At 39.6% G+C, this 26,487-nt stretch overlaps 2 protein-coding genes across 2 annotated transcripts in view; both read right to left on the bottom strand.

Moving 5' to 3' along the window:
• Positions 1–12,531: 12,531 nt before the first annotated feature.
• Positions 12,532–26,487, bottom strand: part of LOC139462549 (ER membrane protein complex subunit 10-like) — a 48,621-nt gene continuing 34,665 nt past the window's right edge. Inside the window, exon 7 of the mRNA XM_071244360.1 lies at positions 12,532–14,587. Within this exon, the coding sequence (XP_071100461.1) occupies positions 14,507–14,587 (81 nt within the window). The 3' untranslated portion in view covers positions 12,532–14,506. The remainder of the gene's footprint in view (positions 14,588–26,487) is intronic.
• Positions 19,182–21,502, bottom strand: LOC139462600 (uncharacterized). Its single transcript, XM_071244434.1, has 2 exons — positions 21,494–21,502; positions 19,182–20,915 (listed from the first exon to the last, which is right to left on the bottom strand). The coding sequence occupies exons 1-2, from the start codon at positions 21,500–21,502 to the stop codon at positions 19,182–19,184; spliced, it is 1,743 nt and encodes a 580-aa protein (XP_071100535.1).

The following is a 26,487-nucleotide window of genomic DNA, read 5'->3' as shown; positions in this document are numbered from 1 at the left end:
GATTATGTAAAGACCGCCTTCATATAGCTGGAATATGGCCGAGTGCGGCGTTAAACAACAAACAAACAAACAAATCAACGTTTAACCAAAAAGTGGATGTAATTTTGCAGTATCCAAACAAAAGGTAGTGCAAGGTTGAACAAATAACTGGTTTGACCTCAAGTAAATCTTGAACCAAAAACTTGTTCAATGTTACTCTTTTAAATACAGCATTACACCCATTTTTGGTGCAACATTTACCTTGAGTTTTATCTATGCATACGTGTATATCTTATTTCAAGTTTGTTGTTTAACGTAATATTCCAGTAACAGTATATGACGCAGCCTGTAGACAATATCAAGTCTGGACCAGACTGCAAGTGACTGATATTTTGAACAACTATCCACGCCGTCAGGGCACGAGGTCATGCTACAACCACGTCAACAAAGCCTGACCGCGCGATCCATTTTGTCGCCATTTCCGACTACCATAGGTTGCTTCAGATCAATTCCTTCCTGGAATCCAAAAATACTTTTGCGTGTTTGTTTGAGTTTTTGATTGTCATAAAGTAGATGCTCGATACGTGCGCTCTGACCGCCCGATCCATTTTGTCACCTCTTACGGCCAGTATACTTTGGTAGGGACCAAGTCCAACCCGGAATCAAAAAAATGTATTTGCGTGTTTGTTTGAGTTTTTGATTGATATAAAATCGATGCCCATTACGTGATCGGCTTGCTGTGCGTTTGCCTCGAGTTTCAACCTAGTGGGGCTTAAACTACAGGTAACCCAGCTCTACATTGAAAACACATTATGATCATCTATAAATAACGTCAAACACAATATCTTCCCCCATTACGTAGGACTATCAGGGCAACATTGCACGTCACATGAAGCTAGAGGGACATGGAGTCAGCTTTTCAATATTTTGATATTTCACTTACTTTTATTATAACCTTTTGGACATTAACACAATTTGTCATACAAATATGTGATAAATCATGTATAAACACAACCGAAAACATGGAAAATGTACTTTCAAGTAGCTATTGAATCGCTCAAATGTGAAGCGAAAATGTCAAAAACTAAAATGAAAATGTCAAAAACAAAATCGAAAATGTCAAAAACAAAAGCGAAAATGTCAAACACTAAAATGAAAATACAGAAAACTATTTCCACCGCGGTGGAAATAGTTTTCTGCATTTTCATATTAGTTTTTGACATTTTCATTTTAGTTTTTGACATTTTCGCTTCACTTTTCAGCGATTCAATATCTTGAAAATCGTGAAAATCAGAAAGTCAGTACGTAATACATAAAACATTCGCCTTTCCAGGTCAAATTAAATGTTTATCTTATCGATTGACATAGTCTACTCATGACAATATCAACATGTGATGAAATATACATTTTTTGACAAGACAAAATAAAATGTCAATGTATACATATCCCTACAAATGTATTTAAATCCATCATTATATAATTCAGACAATATGTCATATTTCGTTCGCTCATATTTTACATAAGGCTGTGAATAGTGTCGTTGGCACATCTCATATATCGTTGGGTTGTAAGAGGATGATATTGTTATTGAGAATTGTTTTACGCAAAAAAAAAATATTGGACAACATTCAGCACTGTCTGCTTTTAAAACAGGTATTGTGTTTGCAATTAATTGTGCACATTCATGATAGACACCCTAGTTTACCCTTTTTTCACGAGGACCATTACCTGTGATCTATTTTTGTGCTTCTACAATTTAATGATTTTGGTCAATTGGTGTCAAAATACAGAATTCAATATCCTGCCCTGAGTGACAAACGCGCCTTCATTGTCGTCAGTCTTCCAAAGTAGACACATCAAAATAGATTGCGAAAAGAATCTTTCTTCTTTCGAAAATATGTGGAAATTGCCACGACAAAGTCGGTGAAGCGTGAGACAAAATCTTTACAGTCTCGCTGGGGCACGAGATATCGCGGAATGCAGGATCCCGGTGGAAAATATGTTTACAGCACTGCACTGTCACGATCCGCGTCAGTGATGCACGTCTAAAATGTTTGGTCAGCGAAAAATTGAACCTTCCTTGAGGTTGTAAAGATATATGACAATTAAAATGTAGTCGATTCTATTGTTGTTAACGCTGCACGCAGCAATATTCGTGCAATGTGCCGGCGGTCTGTAAATAATCGAGTCTGGACCAGACAGTGATTGACATCAAGAGCATCGATCCACGTCATTGGGATACGTGATAACATGCATGAACCAGGTCAGCGAGCCTGACCACCCGATCTAGTAAGTCGCCTCTTACGACAAGCATTGGTTGCTGAAGATCATTTTTATCCCGGATCTTCATGGGTAGAAAGGATATGCAGCAGACACAGAAAACAGACCAACCACGTCCGATCTTACACCTTTATAGTCAAAATAATACTGTGGTATTTCTGTCGTTATACCAGGTACTGTTGGACGCGGAGGGACCAGTCGTCTTAGCCACTGCAATTCACAGTGCAGAGTTGAGTCCCTTAAGCGAATGATTGTGGGTTCGAATCCCGCCTTGTCCCGATTATGTTTCTAGGTTTGTCAGCACCGTACCCGTCCTCGTGGGTTTCAACAGTGTGGTAAACGTCTGAGACCTGTACCACTTCAAGCTTTTCTCCCACATCAAGCTGACACGCCGTGATGTAACTGGAATACTGTTCAAACCAGCGTTAAAACCCAACCCACTCACTCATTCACTGGTGAATTGTTCACCACACATTGTTGTTTTTCTGTTATCATACCACACATTGTTGTTTTTCTGTTGTCATACCACACATTGTTGTTTTTCTGTTGTCATACCACACATTGTTGTTTTTCTGTTGTCATACCACACATTGTTGTTTTTCTGTTGTCATACCACGCATTGTTGTTTTTCTGTTGTCATATCACACACTGTTGTTTTTCTGTTGTCATACCACGCATTATTGTTTTTCTGTTGTCATACCACGCATTGTTGTTTTTCTGTTGTCATACCACACATTGTTGTTTTTCTGTTGTCATACCACGCATTGTTGTTTTTCTGTTGTCATATCACACACTGTTGTTTTTCTGTTGTCATACCACGCATTATTGTTTTTCTGTTGTCATACCACGCATTATTGTTTTTCTGTTGTCATACCACACATTGTTGTTTTTCTGTTGTCATACCACACATTGTTGTTTTTCTGTTGTCATACCACGCATTATTGTATTTCTGCTGTCATACCACGCATTATTGTATTTCTGTTGTCATATCACACACTGTTGTTTTTCTGTTGTCATACCACGCATTATTGTTTTTCTGTTGTCATACCACACATTGTTGTTTTTCTGTTGTCATACCACACATTGTTGTTTTTCTGTTGTCATACCACGCATTATTGTATTTCTGCTGTCATACCACGCATTATTGTTTTTCTGTTGTCATATCACACACTGTTGTTTTTCTGTTGTCATACCACGCATTATTGTTTTTCTGTTGTCATACCACGCATTGTTGTTTTTCTGTTGTCATACCACACATTGTTGTTTTTCTGTTGTCATACCACGCATTGTTGTTTTTCTGTTGTCATATCACACACTGTTGTTTTTCTGTTGTCATACCACGCATTATTGTTTTTCTGTTGTCATACCACGCATTATTGTTTTTCTGTTGTCATACCACACATTGTTGTTTTTCTGTTGTCATATCACACACTGTTGTTTTTCTGTTGTCATACCACGCATTATTGTTTTTCTGTTGTCATACCACACATTGTTGTTTTCTGTTGTCATACCACACATTGTTGTTTTTCTGTTATAATACACGCATTATTGTTTTTCTGTTGTCATACCACACATTGATGTTTTTTCTGTTATTATACCACACATTGTTGTTTTTCTGTTATTATACCACACATTGATGTTTTTCTGTTGTCATACCACGCATTATTGTTTTTCTGTTATTATACCACGCATTATTGTTTTTCCTGTTGTCATACCACGCATTATTGTTTTTCTGTTGTCATACCACACATAGTTGTTTTTCTGTTGTCATACGACGCATTGTTGTTTTTCTGTTGTTTATACCGCACATCGTTTTTTTCTGTTCAATACCACGCATTATTGTTTTTCTGTTGTTATACCACACTAAGATGTATTTCTGTTATTCTGCATACTGTTTTCCCGTGTTATCCCGCACTATGTTCTATTTCTGTTATTCTGCATACTGTGTTCCCGTTGTTATCCCGCACTATGTTCTATTTCTGTTTTTCTGCATACTGTTTTTCTGTTGTTATACAACTTTCCCTTCAACTCTTTGTTAATTATAACGACATCCGTGTGTAAATTGGCCAACCCGATACCTCCGTGGATGTGCGTGGACAAGTTGACCAAAGTGCTGGTTCCGTATCAGATCGGTCTAATGCTGATATAAGACGTCATCAAACACTCGAGCTGGCTATGAATGTGGAAAAAACAGAACGTCTGGCGAGTAAACACGTCTATAAAGACGTTTCTCGTATGTGACCTTGACTGTCAATAAAGAATATCCAAACAAGTCACACCGTAGTATATGTTGCTGTTATGGTGCTCCGACTGCACTAGACACTAGATCCTGGAACATCCGGTGATTTAGGGTAACGAGTTGGGTTTAAACGCCCATTAAAGGGAGACTCCGCTTCACCAAAGCTCACTTCATTTTTAGTCATGACGTTGTATTGCAAATGAGTTTGTTTGTTTGTTGTTCAACGCCACACTCAGCAATATTTCAGCTATAATGTAATAGATCTGTAAATAGCCAGTAATTGACATCCACGTAATTAGGATACGATGACAGGCATGAACAACGACAGCAATCCTGATCACCCGATCTCGTTAGTCGCCTTTTACGACAAGCATGGGTTGCTGAAGACCCATTATGCCGAATGTGGTTCTTACATAATTTTTTCATGATTCGTAGTTGATTTGGGACATTCGTGGCTGCTTCGGGATGTTTTCGGGTTGAGGACAAGAAATTTTGGGAGCCACGAATCGCTAAGAATAGCCAAGAATGCAAAAGAATCGATTACAAAGCTGTTACAGAGCATAAGAATTAATTACGAACGGATTACGATATAGCCAGGAAATTGCAATTCGGGGACCCTTCAACGAAAGTTTTTGACAAACAAATACTTTCTCGCCGATTCGACAAACTCCCGTGAAGTGTATGAATGTTTGGGAATCAAATAAGATTCATTTAAGAACTTCAAGAAATGATTGAGATGTATCTACGAACATGATAAATTTCCTATTCGGGGTGATTCGGGATATTCGTGGTCGTAGTGAAATTGGGGCCTAACCCTCTAAATCTTCACGGAGAGTTTACGTTGTAGGAAAGGATACATTGTTTTTGTGTTATTGGGGTAATCGTTAGATGTGAGAGTAATACGAATGTATATAGGTTATCACGCGAGTGTGTTTGGGGATGGTAAATATCCTGCATGAGGAATAAACATTGTATTTAGCGAGCCTCGTCGAGCTAAATACATAGTGTTTATTCCTAATACAGGATATTTACCACCCCAAAACACACAAGCGTGATAACCTCTTTATCATATAATGTCATTCTTTAATTCTGTGCTTTAAAATCGCTTTCCCTCTCTCACAAACATTACCGAAATATTGCGAGATTTCCTGGAATGCGCAGTGACAGTAGCCGATATAGTTCCAACTGAAATATGTTTCTTCTACAGTGGCGAAGGAACATATACGCAAAACAACAGTTGTTTTTAATTGTCTTTCGCGGCAATCCATCAGTCTGTCCAGTAGAGTAACTGCCCTTTGTCAAAGGGAAGCTACTCTAACCCTAGTCTATGAGACGTCACGGCCACGGTCAGACGTTGTTGACAGTCGGTCTGTCCTGTCATAACGTTAAGAAGTGTAGTCAGATGTACACACAGCGACAAAACGAAACAAAGGTAACGATTCAAACATATTTCGGCCAAATCCAACTATTTTTATTTTGGAGAAGGTTTCAAGCCGCAGAGGTCTACAAGCCCAGAGGTATGGCTACTGATCCCGCTTGGCTACGCCTCGTGCCCTCGGTGAGGGCCTCGCAAAATTGTTTCGAAATTTATATCTCCAAAGTTGCCAAAACTTATAAAACGCCTTAGCAACGTCACAGTTAGACACTGATTTTCAGTATATTAGACTGTTCTTTTGATAATGATAGCAATTATCCCTGTAGTTTATCCAGATTCCCGATGGTTAATTCTGACTCGATCGCCGAATGACGAGGGCGACGCCATGTTTGTTTATAAACAGTGAAAGTAGTCCTACTTGACCATTGATATTTGCATCTCTATTCGCATATGACCCCAACGGATATCGTTTTTATCCGTTGGCTTTATCCTGCCGAGAAACCTTTCCATTATATGATAAAACAAAGTATGCTCGCACACAAAGTGGCGTATTATCAACTTTAATGAATTGTGTTTTGTCCGACCATAGTTCCACTTCAAATGGGTACCGGTGAGGGTATGTTTGAGAGTGAGTGAGTATGGTTTTACGCCGCTTTTAGCAATATGCCAGCAATATCACGGCGGGGGACACCAGGGGCTTCACGCATTGTACCCATGTCGGGAATCGAACCCGGGTCTTTGGATGTGTTTGAATGAGCGGGTGTATTAGAGTGGTTTGAGTAAGCTGCTGTGAGTGAAGGACTGGATGTGGGAATGGATGTGTGTATATAGGATGCTTGTAAGGCCAAAGGGGGATTATTATGAATGCTATTTTCATAATTTCTATTAAATGTGGTGTGTACATACATAAAATATTCATCTTCTTCTTCTCCCAACGGTCTTTCAGGTTAGCTATTAGGTCAGGAAAGGTCACATAATGCACGTTCAGGCCGAAGAGGTTTACTATTCTGAAGAAAATCTTAATACACGGGTTTTGTGGTGACTGGACTTGCAAAAGTCTGTAAGGCAATAATTATCAGTTTAAATCACAATTTCTTGATTATATAAATAATAAGACCAAGTTGTCCACCTAAATAACTGGCGTCGTTACATGTACTGTCCACTTTCCCAGACTTACCTATTATTAGGATAGAATTCTTACACATTCATGGATTTATCTTTCAGTTCAGCCTTGGAGCAAGGGTAGCTGGTCATAATCGGGACTCGAACCCACAACCTGATTCCGTCATGCTGATGCTGTATTTAGTGTTTGAATCCTTCGTAAACGACCTGACCTCGCCCACGATCAGTTTGTTACTGAAGGATCTTAATCGGAGTGAATCTGGCAATCGAACCTACGACAAACAAATTCTCACAGATAAAGGACCCTACTCTGCAAGCGAGACGTTGTAAGTAAAACCAAAAGGTCGTGTGTAATATTTTGTGTTTATTTTATTTCTCTGTAACGTTTGATGTTTCATAAGGGATTTAAGGCCTTAATAAAAAAGATGCAGTAATAAATCATAAGTTGTTGCAGTCTAGCCTTGCTTTTATGGGGTCGTGAGAGTTGGGAATTGAACGCCATTGTCCACCACAACGGAACGGTTGTTGATGGGGCTCCATAATTGCCTCCATTTTGTGATTAATGGACGCGTGAGTTTGATACATTCGCAGAATTTCCTCAACAACCAACCCTTTAGTTAATGGAACAAACGTTGTCATCAAGTGGTCGTTGAATAAACAAATTGCGATCGAGATATTTGATTCCGGCATCTGATATCGAGAGTGTAGCGAGACAAGCACGCTTTGGGGTGGAGCTTTGTTATCTCTGTATAGTATTCATGTTTACTGTTATTCACCGGACATTCGCCAGCGGTTAGCAGCTCAGCAAGCGTCGGTTACACTACCCCGCCGTGTCTGTGTCAGAAGTAAGCACTATTGAGACGGTATATATAACTTACCATAGCTGCGCAATTTCCGAGAATGAAATAAATAATCTCTTCCTCTAGAAACGAAGGTCTTGTTAACAACATACACGTTTATAAGGTTATTTCGGGAACATGGCGATAAGTGAATTTATGGTGCAATGATTGTAAATAAAGGGTTTAATAGCCAATGTCTGTATGCAGCGTGTTTTGAAGCAGATTTATCACAGGGTAAAGAATTTGTGATGACACTTGCGTGTTAACGGCCATGCGATTTGTTCTGAGTTTCCTGAACTGATAACGCAAGCCATTAAGACGCACGATATCACAATAAATCTAAAACTGATATTTGGTGTTAAAATGACAGGTTTGATTTGGATTTCAAAATATTAATTGTCAATGCAAGGGAATAACCTAGTTTATCCACCGAAACAGATTCCATTTTGCTAAGAGGGTAGAAAATTATATAAATGGACCACTGTAAATCACTGATGACTCCAGGTGTTCGCGAAAAGGGTAAGCATGTCCTGTCCTGCCCTGTACCGGTAGCACCCGCCATTCACACAATTTGCACATAGAAGGAAGCATTTTACGCCAAGCGCAATATAGCAAGTGTCAAATTTTATTAAACACTAAGTTAAATGCCAAGAGGGTGTACTAATTGTGTATTTTGTATTTAGCATGGGGGTTTTCCTGTGCCTAGATCGACATTTCCGAATCAAGATGGTACTGAAATGTATCCGAATCGTTTTAGAAAGCTGAGATCAGATTGGGTCAAGAACTCACGCACATTCCCATTAAATTATTTAGAGTGGGCGGCATAAGTTCGATCAGGCTTCACCTCAGATGAGGTGTCATCAGATCTTGACGCAGATTGGTATCGTATTTATGGTATACATGTGAAGGATGTGGATCCACTGTCCCTATTTTGACATGTACCGTGTTTCCGAGTTTGTTCAGGAGAAGACTTGACTTGCCTTTGCACTTTTGCCACGTGAGGTGAGATGAAATAGGGTTTGACGTCGCATCCAAAATCATTGCGTTTATAGCAACTGTTTCATTGTTGTTTAACGCCGCACTCAGCAATATTCCAGCTATATACCGTCGGTCTGTAAGTAATCGAGTCTGGACCAGACAAGCCAGTGATTGACAACATGAGCATCGATCCACGCAATTGGGACCGATGACATGCATCAACCAAGTCAGCGAGGCTGACCACCCGATCCTGTTAGTCGCCTCTTACGACAATCATAGTCGCCTTTTACAGAAAGCATGGGTTGTTGAAGACCTATTCTACCCCGGATCTTCACGGGTCTTATAGCAACTGATATCCACGCGTGTGGCTGCTCTTGCTACCACGGACTAATTCTAATTAATAGTGCTAGCACACTGAGATACGATGCCGCAGTTTAGCATGAATACCCCACTCAGACACTGTATACTGACTCCGACCCGACCAGTCCTGACGTTTTGCCCCTTAAATAATATCTTTTAACGTCTTTTGGTAGGACGCGGCCGTGGATCGAACACGGGACCTTCGGCTCTACCAATGGACTACGTAGGCGTACTTTTTTATAAGTGAATGACATTGTGTGGTTGTCCTTTTGGAAATTATGAAGTATCAGAATAAATATGAATTTGTGCTTTCGTAAAACGCACTGAACACAGATGATGATCTTTTCCCTTCAATTAAGTTTGATTTGGCACATCAGTTCATTTGGTATCAGTTCCGGCAACCGACCGGTATCATTTATCGAATACTATTCTGGGCATGACAGTGTTACCGCATTTCCAGTCTGTTGTAAGGATGCAAATGTGGCCATGTCGCTTGCGCAACACACCGGGACAAATCACCACGCTGGCTCTGTTTGCATACCAGCTCGCTAGACAGTCTCGCCTCGTATTCCGACAAATGACAATATCTTGTAGTGTTTGTCAGTTAATAATATGTAAATATCCCTTGAGCCCATAGCTGGAAAGTAAATATGTATTGTGTTAACTTCTCAGTTTAGAATCTAAGTTCGAGGGGGAAAGTCAACAAGGTTATCTAAATCGATAAGTGGCAAATATTGATAAAGATTAAAAGATGGATTCGGTGTGGGAGTTTCAAAAAATAGTTTATGAGTCAATTTCTTTTAAAGGTGTGATAACAGAATGAAACTTCATTTCCTGTGAATCCTCAATGCATTATCAAGCAAGACACAAAGACAAGGTTAACTGAAACGAAGATAGCTTGTAATGTTATACTTGGAGCGAAATGAAAACTGAATTTGTCTGAACCAGGCTTCAGCAGACAGACATATATTTTGTTAGTCCCTAGTTTATACATCATGCATGGCAAACGTAATAAAATGACTGCTTTTAAACACATTAAGGGACTTTTAAATCATATTTTTCTGCATTTTATACATGTATTCACCCAAGACAACTGTAGTAGTAGGTAATTATGTATATATCATCAAGTGTATTTTAATGTCTGCTCTTATTTTAATTCCGAAGTCTTAGTCCTTTCGTAAACATCTGAGACCTGCAACACTTCGGGCTTTCCTCCCACATTAAGCTGAAATGCCCAAATATAACTGGAATACTGTTAAAAGCAGCGTTAAACCCAACTCACATACAGTCTGTAGTCCTTGCTCAACCACCAAATCTAACCTGCTTCTCTATTACATCAGCAATATCTCTATTGTTTCTCTGGTCTCTATTGTCCAGCCCCAGCCCCATACTCTCAGTGACAGGGTGCATTATGGGACTGGTCAGTTTGAATTTACACTTGTTGGTTGGTTTGTTGTTTAACACTGCACTCAGCAATATTCCAGCTATATGACAGCTGTCTGATGTGATATATATTTATCACACCTAACAATAGGTCTTCAGCAACCCATGCTTGACATAAAAGACGACTATACTTGTTGTAAGAGGCGACTAACAGTGGTGGTCAGGCTCACTGACTTGGTTTGATGCATGAGATCAATCACAATTGCGTGGAACGATGCTCATGATATTAATCACTGGACTGCTGGTCCAGACTTGATTATTTACAGACAGCTGCCATATAGCTGGGATATGGTCATCTCTTCTACCTGACTAAGCTACCATACCTTTGTCCAGAACACTGACCATCTCTGTGATCTTGTGGTAGAGCATCCGCCCGGAGAGCAGAAGGTCTGGGGAGTTCGATCCCCTGCCGCATCATACCAAAAGACGTTAAGAGATGGTACTTGTTGTTACCCTGTCTGGCGCTCGGCATTAAGGGGCTAGAACAAGGACTGGTCGGCTCGGAGTCAGCATACTGTGTCTGAGTGGGGAGACACTGACACAGACACACACACACACAGCTATATAAGTGCATTAATCTTGGACCACGTTAAACCCAATTTCACCTTGTCAGAACATGATAATTAACAAACAATCCATAAATAGCAAGAATACTGCTAAATGTAACATTCAGGTTAACAGTAGAAGGCAACAAGGAAATGTTAACACCCTTCTCATTTTTGTTGACAGGTAGAAAATCATCTTTCAACATGGCAATCCTAAACCGATGCTGGCATGGTGAGTATCGATCCCTGTCTACTACTTGACACATCAATACAGATCAATAACAGATTATTCATCGCCCCTATATGAAAGTGTACATTATGTTCCCTAGTCCAAGAATGAATGGCAATTATTGTTCTCAATCAATCTCCATTTCATTGCATTAGGTACCTGTCGTGGTACGTTGTCCTGCACAAGCCATAAATCATGTTTGTTTGTTTGTTTATTGCCCCACTCTGCATTTCGATCCAAATGAGCACTTAATTCAAGTGAATATGAAACAGGAGAATAATCAGTCTTGATTGTCTGCTGAAACAGATTCCATTGGGTGAAAGAGAGTGAGTGAGTGAGTACGGTTTTACGCCGCTTTTAGCAATATTCCAGCAATATCACGGTGGGGGACACCAGAAATGGGCTTCACACATTGTACCCATGTCGGGAATCGAACCCAGGTCTTCGGCGTGAAGAGGAAACGCTTTAACCATAGGGCTACCCAACCGCCCCGGGTGAAAGAGACAAAATGGTGGTGCCAACTATGTGAAAGGATCACGGAAACATCCTGCTATGCTAAATAAGAGATGCTCGCCAAACTTGGTGACTTGGTGATTGTGTATCATCGTACCTTGACAGTGTGGAACGTTGCTCATAATATTGATCAGGTGTTTGGCCTGAACCTAATATGGTACATGCCGCTGTCAAACAGCTGGGTGCCGTTGTACAGAACAACCTTAGCGCTACGACTGTTGTAAGTATATGTTAAGGTATGCGGGTTACGATCACCTTAGCGCTAAGATCGCTTTGTACAACGGCACCCTGAACAATAGTGTTGAGTCTGACAACAAACAAACACTGTAGACACTAAGCTGTTGCAAGAGGGAACTTAATGCATCCGGTGGTCAGGCCCAGTGACCTGGATAGATTGGTGTCATCACACCCTGACCGTGTGGAATGTACTTCATAATATCAATCGTGGGTTGGTCTGGTTCAAACTTGATTTAAAGGCCAGCGTCATTTACTGAAATATTGCTGATTGCGGCGTTCAACAACACACATACAACATATGCTAACAGAAAACCTTCCTCTTCACTCAAACAACTTAAGCCGATGTCACGATCTTCTGAGCTTAACTCTAACAGGAAGAACAATTGGAATAATGATTTAGAAAGACATTTATTCCAACAACACACCTGAGGTACATCCTTGAATAAATAGAAACATTCACATGAATAAACAAAAAGATGCACTATTCCCTGGTGACTACAGAAATGCTATAGATAAGTCTTGGCGTTTGGAAAGTTTTGGTTGAGAATGGTAAACAACTGCCACCGACAAGCAATGTCTTAGTGTCAGGCAATAATCCTGATATTAGTTGGAGGGCTCTGACAGGTAATGCAGAACTGGGTTTAGATAGATCACCAATTACTGCTGATATTCCTGTGATATACAGCAGAAGAATGAACTAATGAGACATTTAACTGTAATGGGTAACAACTATCACATGTCTCGATGAGCTGTCTTCGATATTATCTTGCCTGGTCTGGTACACCTGCACTCATGTCTCACACATTAAAAAGTTGTTTTTGCAGAAACAAATTGGGTGATGGTAAGAGAGACGTGTTCTCTACATGGCATAGCAAAACTGTCTACTGTTGAAACTGGGTGGTGCGGAGAGAGACCTACCACTGAAATCGGGAACTGGACTAAGGGTCATTCAGGTACTCAAGTAAAATTTTTTCGACACATCAGAGCCCTTGAAAGTTTGTTTAAAGAAAATTGATGATACTCCTCATCAAACACAATAAACGTAAACGTGGCTATGACATGAAACTACATTCAGAGTAAAATAAAGGGCAGGTAAGTCCAGAATATACAAAAACCTGAAACAACCACTGAATAGTTTTCAATTTCTGCTATTCAAAACAACTTGATGATCTAGCTTCAAATTTACATCCAGTGTAAAAAACGGAAAAGGGGGTGTCTTGGGTGCCCCCATCATCTTTTAACTTCAACATAAGGGTCATGACAAGGACCTCATGACATTCATGCTAAATTTTGAGCACCTCATCCATGTAGTAATATTTTTTCCCTACTATTGTTTTCTTGGCATCCAACCTAGCTGGTCGTCTTCTGTGAAATATTTAAACACATACACCATGGGGCTACTGAACACACCCCATACATGCACACAACAAATATCAGGAATGACAAACATGAATCTCAGTGACGTGCGGTTGGAGCTGCAGCAATCTCATTAAAATCAAATATTTCACTCCTATATGACACCTCTCCACGTGAAGATGTGACAACATTTCTAGAGAAGGTCACATCAGGATAAACCAGAGCTAGCTTCAAAACTGCCATATAAATGAAGGATGGCTCTCAGAAAAGACAGGATGCATAAAATGGGCCGATTAGAAAGTTCACCGGACGTGGACGTGTCATCCAATATTCATGCAGAGAGGTATGGAATGCTGTTGATTGTAATGAGATTGGAAGTTGCAGCAAAGGAAACAACCTTCATAGGGAACATTAAATGATGGAACTCAAACACGACAGGACATATTTCTTAACTGAATATATATCAGGAGAAGGTATTTTAGATGAATTCTGTAACTTTGAAATCATCTTAACTGAAACTTGACATCATTCATCCTTTGACCTAAACATATTCATACTGGTATGTTATGCTGGCACTCTTGTGTGCTTTACTATATAAATATACCATCATTCACACACATCCAGCATCACTCTCTCATTACATCACTTGATGTAGAAAGTTAGATGACAAATATTCCCCTCTTCTTTCAACAATGCACGAACCTGAACCTAATACATGCTAAACACAATTTGACCTTCCCAGACTACATACACCACTCAAAAGAAGTTAAAGAACACCCAATTTTTTTCAAGTCACTACAGTTTATCTGTCACCACTGGTGGGTATTGCAACACAGCCTTCCAATTGTGGCTGCTCCTTAACATGTTTTGAGTAGTATAAGCAAAAGCCGTTGTCAGCTTAAGTTAAATGAGCCAGTCTTTTTCCTGGGATATAAGTAGTCCTTCATTGACTTTTTACCAAACTTATTCTTCCCTGTCAAATGTATCTGATGTCCTCCTCGTGCCGTGCTCTCATCGCCCTCCGCCTCCCTGGTTCGGGTCCGAGGACGAAGCCACCATCACAAGAATCACAAATGGAACAATGTACATCCACTGAAAATGAGAAAAGAAAAGAACTGATTTCACTTGAAATAAAATATTACAATGTGACCCTTATGCATAAGCGGGGATAAAAAAGTCTCCACCATACACATCTTCCCGAGGCAAGAGAGTTAACTGACTTTAAAAGTCCAGTTTCCACCCTTGCCGAACTAGGCTGGAATTACTGGGCTCGATCGTTGCGCCACCAGTGGCTAATACCAGTTATGCCACTTCTAAGTCTATCCTACAGACCAACCAGATTCCACCTCTCGTATCATTTGCGTTCGCTTCACACAAAATGGTGGGACCAAGTCAGGGCGATCTGATCGATAATCAAGATCTATATTGTGATAAAACGTGTCTTTTATCACGAAATGCATCAAATCATGTGAGCACCTTAAAGGGGCACTGATCTAACGCAATTCCCCGGAAAGGTTGTTGCCTTTGTTATTGTTTTTCCCCCGTGAGTACCCGGATGATACGCAACGCAACTGAGCGTGACCAGAGACTGGGCTACCGTCTGCAAGGACAGCTAAATAAACTTGGAGGCTGGAGGCAATATTTGTTTTACGTATTTTTGAACACTGATTGGTAACTGTGATCTATAAAGATTTTGACAAAGGGCGCATGTTAATTAATTTTTTCAGCCTAAACAAACAGACAAAAACAACAGCGGAGCTCATCGGATGTCGTCATTTGGAAATACCCCAGATAGTTATAGTTTAATAATAATAAAAAAGTATCCATGCAGTGAAAGCATTTTCGGATTTCGGATTGCGTCGATAATACGATTACTACTCCCTTGTTGTCATCCACGTTTTCTGGTATAACCCTACACTTGTGTATTTGTCGTCATTCACTTGATGCTCAGTTAATGAATTTATTACAGGTACAATTAGTGGTAGCACCACTTAGATTACCTGACAAAGGTTCCCGTTTGGCATTTATTGTGTCTGGGGTAATTATTCGATCTAAATCCAGGTTTGAAGTGGGGTGAAATGTGTGTTATGTAATATGCACGTGGCAGCACAGCAAGAGGTGAATGATCAGTTGATTTACATTTTGTAAATCAACGGATCGTTCCTAGTCATCAAAGGATTAACAGAAAATACGTTGATTGATTAATCGCTGTTATCTTTCACAGTGGATATGTCAACAGTTAGTGTTTACTTGTCTAGGTTTACTAAAACAAAGGGAATACACTCATATCATGGCGTGAAGTGCCGATGTAAAAACAACATACTTTGTTCAAAGGGTTCACTGATAATACGTTGATTGATTGCTCATTGTTATCTATCATTCAATGGATTTTTTAGGAACCGTGGACGTTATGAAAATAGTTGTCATGTGGGCTTTCTCAGCCGACCCTTGAGACTTGACACCTATGTGAAACACCTGAAACAATCCAAGTGATCAGTTGAGAAACGAACACGGGTTATAATATCCCGAAACGATATATATCTTTTAAAATATTTGATTGTTACAGAGACAAGTGACATCGAATAAGTTTCTTTGTACAGCTGCAGACGAGTGGTATATTGTTCCTTTGTGTGGATATTCACGGATACATTCCTCGAACAAGGAAGCTGCCTAAAATTTATACACATAAATTTGGTAGGTTGTAATTATGGTATTTGCATTTTGTTTTCCTTCAGCTGCTGTAGCATTGAACCGATTCGTTCTTGTTCCACTACGTCTTGGTTGGGAAATTCTCCAATGCGCGAGAGACGTTATTTTCACATGTCTTTTCCTTTGTAAGCGTGTATATATTACCGTCAATTTGTAAAATGTGATTCTCTCAGGCAATTTATAAAATGTGTAAATATTTCAGTTATTTTGACTGAAAAATCTGTCCAGATCGACTAAAATTGATTAAGACAATCAAAAGGGCCTAAAAACATCATAAGCAGATTATTATGTAGGATTAGAAGCCAAACTACATAGAAATGTACTTTTCAACGTAACATTTTCAGTCTCTTGGTGATGACATTAAACATCAAAATGTTTGGAATTCGTTATCATAATAATACAGATGGAAATGTTTTTAAGTCACTTTGTAAAATAACTGAATATTTAGGCGTTTAATAAATTTGAAAATGTTACACATTTTTACAGTAAAATAAAATATACACACTATAAAAATAACAATGCTCAGGTGAAATATTTACTTTGTGTTGCAAGTCAAAATAGTATAAATGAAAATCGCAAAATTACCAAGCAAGTGACTTATCAAAACTTCGTCACCATTACCGATGCTACCCACAAAGATACATACATTTCCTTATTATCTCGTAAACTGTATTTCATTTTGTTGATCAATGTGACCATACGCCCTTATTACTACCCATAAAAGTGACTAATGCGCTTACGAATGGCGCAGCAGAGGTCGCGAACTAGTCTAGATTTCTGCTATACATCCGGGTACTCACTGGGAAAAAACAATAACAAAGGCAACAACCAGTCCCGTGGAATTGCTTTAGATCAGTGCCCCTTTAACTAAAAACATGGAAAGATTTGCAAAATATCTGCTGACGAGTTGGCGCTACACATGTTTTGCTTTCAGAAGGGCAAACTATTATGGCGTAAGAGGCAGTAATTCTAAGTGCAGTGAACTGTGAATGAGTACCATTTTCTGATTCAATGTACTATCAAGAGTACTGTTCAAATTTGTTAAAGATCAAAACTACTGAAAATTTTCATTTTCTCAATTTCTGATCTTAAGGTACCATAAAAGCAATAGCTCATGTTACAAATGTGTTCAACCTGTTTGGAGATCAAAACTAACGAAGCCTTTAAATAATATAATGATCGAGAATACTACACAGCTGATGACCAACACTCCTTATCATCTGTGCATGGCACCATGATAGCTCAATGCCCATACCACTTCACTGTGTCCAATAGCTCCCTCAACGATGCCTTGGACAGACAATCCGATTTGTCCCCCTTATTAGTGGGTTTTGCTATCGTGGGCAAAATAGGTGTTCAATTTGAAGTGTAAAAAATAAATCTTGATTTACTCTCAAATAGGCAAAAGGATAATTCAGTGAGGTTGTTCACGCTGCTTTTAGCAATATTCCAGCAATATGACAGTGGGGGACACAAGAAATGGGCTTCACACATTGAAATCATGAAGAGAATCAAACCCAGGTCTTCGGCATGGCGAGCTAATGCTTTAACCACGAGCCTACCCGACCACCCCTGATTATTTTAGAACCAAGATATCCAACTGACTACACCACACTCAAAGCTCATGGCATTACTACCCTTGTCAACAGATCAGTGGAAATTCAATTTTTTAATTGACATTTCAAAGTAATTCAATTTCAATTAAATGACAATAAAACTGTCTGGTGTTTCACTTCAAAGGAGATGGTGAAAATATTGAATCAGTAGACCTTTCATCCCTCGGATAACAAGGTGAACATGAGAACCTGGTCAACACACCAATACCCTGCTGTGTAGCAATGGTCTGGGACGGCCGTCGGATGCATGAGCAACAAGCTCTTGAAGCAGGAAGTACATCGAGGAATCTCATTATTCCTCACAAACTTGTTGATGGCATTAAATGGTATGTGACAGATGAGAGAGTTTCATGATTACTGCGAGGATGCATATATCCAGGTCAGGGTGTTTGTGTTCGAAAAAAGCACCTGCCGGTAAAACAATGGCAGATGTACTTCCAAATCCATATGGGTCCTTATGGCCTGCTGTAAATAACTGTCTAATTGATTTGCCACAATAAGCTACAGTGTTTTAAATGAGGGCCTGAAGAGTTTGGCCTGGGCTTGCAGCTTCTAAAGTCTGTGGGTCTTGGCAGCCTGGCAGTATTTTATATTTCAAACACTCTAGACAAACACTTAGTCTCTGAAAATATATACTTTTGATAGAATCAAACACTCCATTAAAATTGGAAAGGAATCACAGTGAGATGGGATATGTAGCCTGTGGAAAATCTAGACTTGCTTCATTTAGGGCAAAGCATTACAGCAAGGGCTGGGCAGAAGGAATAATAGGGTTCAGGAACTGTGAGACAGGCTAATTGGATCTCTAAATATGATCTTGACAGTTATCTGATGTGTAGATTGTGTAACAAGGTCTGAGTAGTATTGATGACCTCAAAAAACTTAGATAATAAGATAGGGAAGGTCATGTAACATTAATTTGGGAGATGAAAGCCACTGGTTAGTCAAATTTCTAACATCTGATATGTTCCCGAGAGGTAATGAATTACATCCTACTGTTAGAGCTAACAAATTAACTGTATTTGCGCAAATTCTGAAAAAACTTTCGGACTGTAAACTTTTCAACTATCACTTTCAGCGTAAGATCTTCTACTCTAAATTACAGTATGCCAGTGAGCATCAATATCAACTAAAACACATTTGGATCCAATTTGAATACAAAACACACCAAATAATCCTACTTCATATTGGAATGTTTACAAATTCTTTTATATTTCCATTAGAAACAGAATTTTTTTACAGCTTCATCAACTCAGAGGAAATTACTTGCTGATCAATGCTATGAATACGGAAATCAATGTGAAACAAAATCCTTCTGAAAACCCTAATTCTCTTTTTTCTTTTAAGAATGTCCCATTTTCTTAAGTGAAAACAACCCTTGCTATAACCCCTCTCTGTGAACTGCTACACACAACCCTTGCTATAACCCTTCTCTGTGAACTGGGATGCACAACCCTTGCTATAACCCCTCTCTGTGAACTGCGATGCACAACCCTTGCTATAACCCCTCTCTGTGAACTGCGATGGGCAACCCTTGCTATAATCCCTCTCTGTGAACTGCTACTCACAACCCTTGCTATAACCCCTCTCTGTGAACTGTGATGCACAACCCTTGCTATAACCCCTCTCTGTGAACTGGGATGCACAACCCTTGCTATAACCTCTCTCTGTGAACTGGGATGCACAACCCTTGCTATAACCTCTCTCTGTGAACTGCTACACACAACCCTTGCTATAACCCCTCTCTGTGAACTGCTACACACAACCCTTGCTATAACCCTTCTCTGTGAACTGGGATGCACAACCCTTGCTATAACCCCTCTCTGTGAACTGCTACACACAACCCTTGCTATAACCCTTCTCTGTGAACTGTTACACACAACCCTTGCTATAACCCTTCTCTGTGAACTGCTACACACAACCCTTGCTATAACCCCTCTCTGTGAACTGGGATGCACAACCCTTGCTATAACCCCTCTCTGTGAACTGCTACACACAACCCTTGCTATAACCCCTCTCTGTGAACTGGGATGCACAACCCTTGCTATAACCCCTCTCTGTGAACTGTTACACACAACCCTTGCTTTAACCCTTCTCTGTGAACTGCTACACACAACCCTTGCTATAACCCCTCTCTGTGAACTGCTACACACAACCCTTGCTATAACCCCTCTCTGTGAACTGGGATGCACAACCCTTGCTATAACCCCTCTCTGTGAACTGCTACACACAACCCTTGCTATAACCCCTCTCTGTGAACTGCTACACACAACCCTTGCTATAACCCCTCTCTGTGAACTGGGATGCACAACCCTTGCTATAACCCTTCTCTGTGAACTGCTACACACAACCCTTGCTATAACCCCTCTCTGTGAACTGCTACACACAACCCTTGCTATAACCCCTCTCTGTGAACTGGGATGCACAACCCTTGCTATAACCCCTCTCTGTGAACTGCTACACACAACCCTTGCTATAACCCCTCTCTGTGAACTGGGATGCACAACCCTTGCTATAACCCCTCTCTGTGAACTGCTACACACAACCCTTGCTATAACCCTTCTCTGTGAACTGCTACACACAACCCTTGCTATAACTCCTCTCTGTGAACTGGGATGCACAACCCTTGCTTTAACCCTTCTCTGTGAACTGGGATGCACAACCCTTGCTATAACCCCTCTCTGTGAACTGGGATGCACAACCCTTGCTATAACCTCTCTCTGTGAACTGGGATGCACAACCCTTGCTATAACCCCTCTCTGTGAACTGCTACACACAACCCTTGCTATAACCCTTCTCTGTGAACTGGGATGCACAACCCTTGCTATAACCCCTCTCTGTGAACTGGGATGCACAACCCTTGCTATAACCCCTCTCTGTGAACTGCGATGCACAACCCTTGCTATAACCTCTCTCTGTGAACTGCTACACACAACCCTTGCTATAACCCCTCTCTGTGAACTGTGATGCACAACCCTTGCTATAACCCCTCTCTGTGAACTGCTACACACAACCCTTGCTATAACCCCTCTCTGTGAACTGCGATGCACAACCCTTGCTTTTACCCCTCTCTGTGAACTGTGAGTTTCTTCAGTCTAACATTGAAACCTCCACATATAGAACAGACCAAAGGATACTGAGCATGAACGATGACATGATATCACGTGTACCACATGTCAACAGCCTGCGACTCCATCGTCATGCCTTGGACACCCAAATTTATTACATGGAGCCTTCTGGACTCGAACAAAGATAGGCCCAGGTAAATATCTAAGGAACATCTCAATGGAAATCCTAAACTGAAAGAAATTTAATGTAAAACTACATGTACATCAAATAGAACCTAGTTGCAATTCAATAATGAAAGATATAAATATATATAGTCACATCGCACTGTAGCTCACCTGAACATGTGGTCAAAAATTTAACATGTCAACAAAGACAGACACTTCTTTCATTCACATGTACAGTTAATCTGGCATGTGACTATGCCCAAAGTCATTAACCAGTCTAAATTACTGGTGATGTTTTTTTTTTAGAAATTCATAACATACATTATTTAATGACATACACAGACTGCGGTTCAAAATATCGCACTGATTCCGCCGAAGTGGCAATGGTGTCTCTTACGTTGTTAGATACCTCCAATCACTATTTAAATTAATTATCTCACCACATTCATACTTATCCAAGTTCACTGAGATTTTCTTTAATACTTCGAAAAGAGCTAATTAATTTGAAAGGGTTACCTATTTACAAGTCTATGACGATAATACAACTCGATAGAAAGTCATTAGGATATATCAGTCTGTACAACACTAGGGTGGACAGGTCAAGCAGCCAATCAGAATCATGCAATGTAAATCTTCAGGCGACCTCAAGGGCACTGTGAGATCACTAGATCTTTGTGAATAATTTTGACAGACACTACTTCATTTAGCAAATTCAGCGACTCTGACCTTTGAGAACTTTTCCATTGAGGGCTTTGTGATTGGACAAAATTAATTAACCAAGTAATTGTAATGTCCTGATGGTTTTGACATCTTAGTGGTGTAGCGGACAGAGTTTATGCTCAGAGAGTAGAAATAGATGGTTTGATCCTGAAGCTATGCATTACAAAAGATGCGAAAAAGATGATACCTTAGTGGCCATATTAACTGCCCTGCTCCAATAAGCGTCCTTGAACAACTTATCATCTTTATAAGCACCCGGTACTAAGTCTGAAAGCTTACTCAACAGGGTTTTTTTTCTGGCGTGTGATTAATACACATTTATTTTACAGAATATCGCTGTGTAGAAGAGTTGCATATAATAAAGGCAGACATTGAGATTCTACTTCCTTTCCAAAGCAGAAATTTGCTGCAGACACATTAACAACAGATATAATAAAGTATGTCAATAAATCCTTTTTGAGGTATAACATTTAACAGTTTGTCATTGTATTTGTATTTATTATGTTTATCATTACCGCCGTTGTATTATTCAACATTTAATTCAATAATGTGGATTTCATCTCAAGAAATCATATGGGATCCGATTGGCATATTCAACCAACTCACTGTTGTGTACAGCAATACTGGCTAGATTAATGTCATAGGTACCAAGTTGAAACGATCCTTTGTTGTCACAGAATGAACACCTTAATTACCTTAATGAGACATAAACGTAGTCATGGATGCTGTCATTGGAAAATCGTCAATCTTTTCTTCAGGGGGTGTCCCATTATGCGATGATGACTCATTGTTTTTGTTTTTTTATATCAACCAACCTACCCTACCAAATACAAAAACCAGGAACATATTTCTGTTTTTGACACAAATCAACAAGAAGTCAGAGTTTTATCCATGGCAAAATAATGGTTGCATTTATTTCATCGAAGTAACAATTGAATCATCAGTAGACAGACAAAAGCAGAGGCAAAACATGTCAACATTATTGCCTTTTCCGAAATATTGATTACAGCGTTTTAGAATAATGCCATACTGTTTCACCAAATTGACAATGGTGTAAGAATCTACATCGAAACATCGCTAAATGAAATAAAGCAGAAGTTGTTGTCTATAAAGTTGCATGTTTTCATGTTTCACCAAAATCCACAATGATTTGAATTAAATATGTGAAGCATACATGACCAAAGTCAGCCTTCTCAGACTGTGAATATCTGAGGTGTCTACAGAGCCAAAACTGCATTTTGAGTGAATTTAAGAGCATATTGAGCAGAAGTGGCCATCATATAGCTTTTCAATGCAGCTGTTATGGTGGCCACACTGAAAATCGGATCAAACCCCTTGAAAGAAATCATCATCATTGCTAGGAACAAGTAAGTGAAGTTTCAGTTCATTGATCAAGTGGTTTCTGAGGAGATTATGTGTATAGTACAAAGAAATGCTGTTTGAGGAAAACATATATGAAAAATAAAGGTCCAAACTTAACAAATTGTGAAAATTGTAACATATGTGATGAGGCCACACAAAGACCAAGTTTCATTATGGCTGAGAAATATGAAGGTTCAGCTTGGTTGTTGTGCACAGGCTAAATCAAGGTCAAAATTTAAAATATTGCAAAAAATAAAACCCAAACTATATGTGTTGGATCCCAGAACTGGCGACACATATACCAAGTTTCATTACACCAGTGAAAATGGCTACTGTGTAATGGCCACAACTAGATTTTCCAACATGGCGGTTGCGCTGACCAGTTTGAAATTGGATTTGAACTTCTGGATCAATTTCGAGCATTATCATTGGTGGGAACAAGTTTCAGCTTCATTGTTCCAGTGGTTTCTGAGTACGGGGTTGAAGAGGTACAGTGTAATTTTTTTCTGTGGATAATATCTGAACCAAAAGATGTCTCCAAAATACTGAATCCGCAAGAGGGGGGTGCACATTATACTTGGGTGTGCACAATATAAATATGGTAGAATTTTTCAAATATTACCGCTATGATACACAATCACTATGATTGCAAAATGTTTACTTCCCCAAAGTTTGTTTTCTCCCTCTTGATCTGTAACACTGTCATGCATGGTTTTCATAAGAAAAAACCCTTGTCAATTTTCTAGGTATCCAAGGCACTAATAACAGGGAATATGGTACTGGTTGTTAGCCAGCCTGACGCTTTGAATAACAGGGATAAGACAAGGAATGGTCGACTCTGTGTCAGTATAGTGAGTCTGTGTGGGGTATCGATGTTGAACTGTAGTATGGTATCCATTTCACCTAACCTGGAGATTAGCTCACTTTATGACTTATAACTGATTATACATACTTCTCCACTTTTGCATGAAATATCTAGCTATCGCTATCAGAAGTTACATAGTATATATCTTCAGGATAGCTTTTAGAAGGCTGCACATAAGGAGTGAGTGAGTATGGTTTTACGCCGCTTTTAGCAATATTCCAGCAATATCACAGCGGTGAACACCAGAAATGGGCCTCACACATTGTATCCATGTCGGGAATCGAACCCGGGTCTTCGTCGTGATGAGCAAACACTTTAACCACTAGGCTACCCGACCGCCCCTGCACATAAGGAAATAAGAATCCTCTTTGTCTTGGAATACTTTTTTTAACCTTTAGCATTTTTTCCAAGTTCACCATGATACACATATATAACAGACTTTTAACCTCGCCCATGTTTTCAAGTTAAAATACTGAGTTTTCTGGACTTGCAAATGAAACTACCTGTCATTAATAATCAGGCAGAATTGCTGGTACATATCTACCTATAAAACATGATTTCCAGTTGCATCTGCTTGTTATCCTAAAAAAACATAAAACCCAAATTGTACATGACAGCATCCACACAAAGAACTACAACAGCATATGTGAAATATCATCATAACGCCTCAAGGGATATGGGTGTCTCTGATAATAAATCAAAATTAAAACATGTTAGAGGGCGCTGTACCGGCGTTGACAGCTTCTTATCAGACCCACAGTGATGAAGCCACAAGATTTATGGCAACATGCAACAATCTGCATGGATATGTGAGATGTCTGAAGTTACAGATATGGAGTTTAGGTCATACTATGACTTCTAATTAAAGTCATCTGAGACACCTGAATCATCTCAAGGAGCTTATTTTGGGGTAATATTATTTTGGCACCTAATTCCAAGTTGTTAGCATATCAAAAGCTGCTTTTGAAGACAGCCACCTGTTGTCATGTGTCTGTCTGTAAGACGTTCAAAGCTTTTCAGTGAATAAAGGATGAAAACACCTCACATGTATGATAATTAACAGAATGAGAACACAGCCATAGAGTAGATCCACCTACCCTCAAAAGCTTGAAAGAAACAAGACTTGTATTTCTGCTTTTACGTGAATAGGAATCATGTTATTTGACATTTCAGTCAGCAGTTCCTTCAGCAATACAGCCGACTGTGAGTGAGTTGGTGGGTGGGCTTTTGAGGGAGTCAGTGAGGTTTTCACCACTTTTAGCAATATTCGAGCAATATCACGGCAGGGCTACAAGAAACAAGCTTCACACATAGAGAGTGACTCTTATTTTACGCCGCTTCTAGCAATATCACGGCAGGGCTACAAGTAATGAGCTTCACACATAGCAAATGACTATGGTTTTACGCTGCGTCTAGCATTATTCCAGCAATATCATGGTAGGGCTACAAGAAACGAGCTTCACACATTGTGAGTGACTCTTGTTTTACGCCACTTCTAGCAATATCACGGCAGGGCTACAAGTAATGAGCTTCACACATAGCAAATGACTATGGTTTTACGCTGCGTCTAGCATTATTCCAGCAATATCACAGCAGGGCTACAAGAAACGAGCTTCACACATTGTGAGTGACTCTTGTTTTACGCCGCTCCTAGCAATATCACGTCAGGAGACACCAGAAATGCCCTTCACACATTGTACCCATGTGTGGAATCAAACCCGGGACTTCAGCTAGATTAGCTAACACTTTCATCACTAGGCTACCCCACCCCCCTGTACATATTTACAACCATATTCATCCAAATGATCATTTCGGAAAACTGACAAAATCAGAGGGTTCAATCACACTAGTTTTGAGGGCAACATTATTAGGGTCATGAAAAGTATTTGTTGTGAATAGTAAAATACTTTTTGCTCGGCATGCTGGTACTTGGACATTTAGAATATTTTAATGATTGCATCAGTTATTTCTAGGACATTCTTCTATACCATTACCAATTTTGAAAAAAATCTTTAGGAGAAACTGAATATCAATCAGACATTTACCTTGCAAAGAACCACCAGGTACCTACTTTGAACATTGTGTAATACTGGAAGAATTGCCAGTTTGAATTTTTTATATTTTCATATGACTAAATTTACTCCTTTCTATATACTTAATTTCTCTGACAAGCATTAACTGATTAAGTGCTTTTGAGTACAGTGGTCATCATGAAACTTCCATATCTGGATTCAGCACCACAATAATCAGACAAGCGGTAATGAGAGGTTGTCAAATATCTCCAACGGTGAACATGAAGAATCAATCGGATGCTGGGAGTGTCGAATAGATAGATAGCTGTGCCCAGCCAGGGGAGAGCAAGCAATCGGATCATGGCTCGTTGTATAAAAGCTTAATGCGCAATATCGGCATCTTAAAACTTGTGATGTTAGTCTACCCACCTGGTGGGATGAACTGGAACTATTTGTGTGACTTGCATTTGTGAGC

The sequence above is a fragment of the Haliotis cracherodii genome, unplaced genomic scaffold (genome assembly GCF_022045235.1).
Source record: "Haliotis cracherodii isolate W230 unplaced genomic scaffold, xgHalCrac1.p SCAF_15, whole genome shotgun sequence".
NCBI lineage: Eukaryota > Metazoa > Mollusca > Gastropoda > Lepetellida > Haliotidae > Haliotis > Haliotis cracherodii.
Note: the sequence above shows the minus strand (reverse complement) of the source record. Positions and strands in the feature narration are given on the sequence as shown.